At 52.4% G+C, this 2766-nt stretch overlaps 1 protein-coding gene across 1 annotated transcript in view; it reads left to right on the top strand.

Annotated features, from left to right (window-relative positions):
• The window catches only part of QPCTL (glutaminyl-peptide cyclotransferase like), a 14560-nt gene extending 11794 nt beyond the window's left edge, over positions 1-2766 (top strand). Inside the window, exons 6-7 of the mRNA XM_017874348.1 lie at positions 562-678; positions 1683-2766. Of these exons, the coding sequence (XP_017729837.1) occupies positions 562-678; positions 1683-1828 (263 nt within the window). The 3' untranslated portion in view covers positions 1829-2766. The remainder of the gene's footprint in view (positions 1-561; positions 679-1682) is intronic.

The following is a 2766-nucleotide window of genomic DNA, read 5'->3' as shown; positions in this document are numbered from 1 at the left end:
CCCAAAGTGCTGGGATTACAGGCTTGAGCCACCGCGCCCGGCCGGTTTTTTTTTTTTGAGACAGAATCTTACTCTGTCATCCAGGCTGGAGTGCAGTGGTGCAATCTCAGCTCACTGCAACCTCCACCTCCCAGGTTCAAGCAATTCTTGTGCCTCAGCTTCCCAAGTAGCTGGGACTACAAGCGCCCACCACCACACCTAGCTAATTTTTGTATTTTTAGTAGAGACAGGGTTTCACTATGTTGGCCAAGCTGGTTTCGAACTCCTAACCTCAGGTGATCCACCTGCTTCAGCCTCCCTAAGTGCTGGGATTACAGGTGTGAGCCACCACACTGGGCCACAAGATCTTGTCTCAATAAAAAGAATGTCTATGTCTTAGACTTGGAGGGATTGAATGAGACCAGGAACATAGTGAGCCCACAGGAAGGAGTAACTGGCATTCATCCTTGTTGGGATGACCAGGGTTTTGTCTCTGGGTGCTCTGCCCTCCTCTGATTTGTGGACTGGGGACCTTTGACTGCTAAGGACTAACCCTTCCTCTCTAATCACCCCCACCTCCAGAGAAGCGTCTGCACCGTTTGAACCTGCTGCAGTCTCATCCCCAGGAAGTGATGTACTTCCAACCCGGGGAGCCCTTTGGCTCTGTGGAAGATGACCACATCCCCTTCCTCCGCAGAGGTACCTGCTGCAGGGAGGGATGGAGGGTGGGTGTCTAAGGAAGCCACAAATTAGAACTGGCCGTGGCCCCTTCCCAGGGCTGGGGAATGGTGCTAAGTGGCCTAACCTCTTTGTGCTTTGATTTATTCATCTGTAAAATGGGGATAATACTCTCTATCTTAGAGTATTGTTGAGGAGATTGAACGTGCTAACACCGGTAAAGACCTTACTTGGACCAGCACCCAGCACATAGCAAGCATTCCAGAAATGTTTGCAGCTGGGCACGGTGGTTCACACCTGTAATCCCAGCACTTTGGGAGGCTGAGTTAGGAGGGGTGGTGGGGGGGGGGGCAGGAATCCTCCAGCCCAGGAGTTTGAAACCAGCCTGGGCAACATGGCATAAATCTTGTCTTTACTAAAAATACAAAAAGTTAGCAGGGCATGGTGGTTCGCACCTATAGTCTCAGCTACTCGAGAGGCTGAAGTGGGAGGATCACCTAAGCCTGGGAAGTCAAGGCTGCAGTGAGCCTTGATTGAGTCGCTGCACTCTAGCCTGGACAACAGAGGGAGACAATATTTCAAAAAAAAAAAAAAAAAAAAAGTGCCAGGGCTGGGCGTGGTCGCTTACGCCTGTAATCCTAGCACTTTGGGAGGCTGAGGTGGGCAGATCACCTGAGGTCAGGAGTTTGAGACCAGCCTGGCCAACACGATGAAACCCATCTCTACTAAAAATATAAAAACTAGACAGGTGTTGTGGTACCTGCCTATAATCCCAGCTACCTGGGAGGCTGAGACAGTAGAATCGCTGGAACCCGGGAGGCAGGGGCTGCAGTGATCCGAGATCGCGCCACTACACTCCAGCCTGGGCGACAGAGAGAGACTGTCTCAAAAAAAAAAAAAGTGCCCGAACATAGTATCTTTCACCAGTGTGTGGGGGCAAGGCAAGGTTACCTAGAGGTTGGGCTTGGGCTCCTGGGTCGTGGTGGGCTGCAGCGGACCTGACAAAGCCTCCTCTGTCATTTCAGGGGTCCCCGTGCTCCATCTCATCTCCACGCCCTTCCCTGCTGTCTGGCACACCCCTGCGGACACAGAAGCCAATCTCCACCCGCCCACGGTACACAACTTGAGCCGCATTCTGGCCGTGTTCCTGGCTGAATACCTGGGGCTCTAGCGCCCTCGGCCAAGGCCTGTGGAGAGGACTGTGAGAGAGAAGGTCCCACCGGGGGCCAGTGAAGCTCAGGCGGGATCTGCCTAGAGTGTGCTGGCTTGTTGTTTTCACACCTTTGTCTCCTAATTGTGCTACAATTGGAAGACCTTCTTTCTTTTGATTGTCTCAAGCTGCCACCCTTCAAGGACAGGGAAGAGACCACTGTGGGGTGACAGCCAGAGGAATAAGAACTTGGTCCCTCCCCAGAGGTAAACACTTGGTCCAAAGGTTTGCAGGGGCCAAATGGTGTTTTGTTTTGTTTTGTTTTTCTTTGAGACGGAGTCTCGCTTCGTCGCCCAGGCTGGAGTGCAGTGGCCGGATCTCAGTTCAGTACAAGCTCCGCCTCCTGGATTCATGCCATTCTCCTGCCTCAGCCTCCCGAGTAGCTGGGACTACAGGCACCCACCACCATGCCCGGCTAATTTTTTGTATTTTTAGTAGAGATGGGGTTTCATCGTGTTATCCAGGATGGTCTCAATCTCCTGACCTTGTGATCCGCCCGCCTCGGCCTCCCAAAGTGAGGGGATTACAGGCGTGAGCCACTGTGCCTGGCAAAATGCTGTTCTTTAGGTCAACGAACTGAAAGAGTAAAAGACTGCCAGGTGTGGTGGCTCATGCCTGTAATACCAACACTTCGAGAGGCTGAGGGGGGAGGATCACCCGAGGTCAAGAGTTTGAGACCAGCCTGGCCAACACGGTGAAACACTGTCTCTACTAAAAATACAATAATTAGCTGGGCATGGTGGCAGGTGCCTGTAATCTCAGCTGCTTGGGAGGCTGAGGCAGGAGAATCACTTGTACCCAGGAGGCGGAGGTTGCAGTGAGCCGAGATCACACCACTGCTCTCCAGCCTGGGCGACAGAGCAAGACTCGGTCTCAATAAATAAATAAATAAATAAATA

Source organism: Rhinopithecus bieti, unplaced genomic scaffold, assembly GCF_001698545.2.
Source record: "Rhinopithecus bieti isolate Rb0 unplaced genomic scaffold, ASM169854v2 scaffold_7888, whole genome shotgun sequence".
Classification (NCBI taxonomy): Eukaryota; Metazoa; Chordata; class Mammalia; order Primates; family Cercopithecidae; genus Rhinopithecus; species Rhinopithecus bieti.
This window is presented reverse-complemented; position numbering and strand designations above follow the sequence as displayed.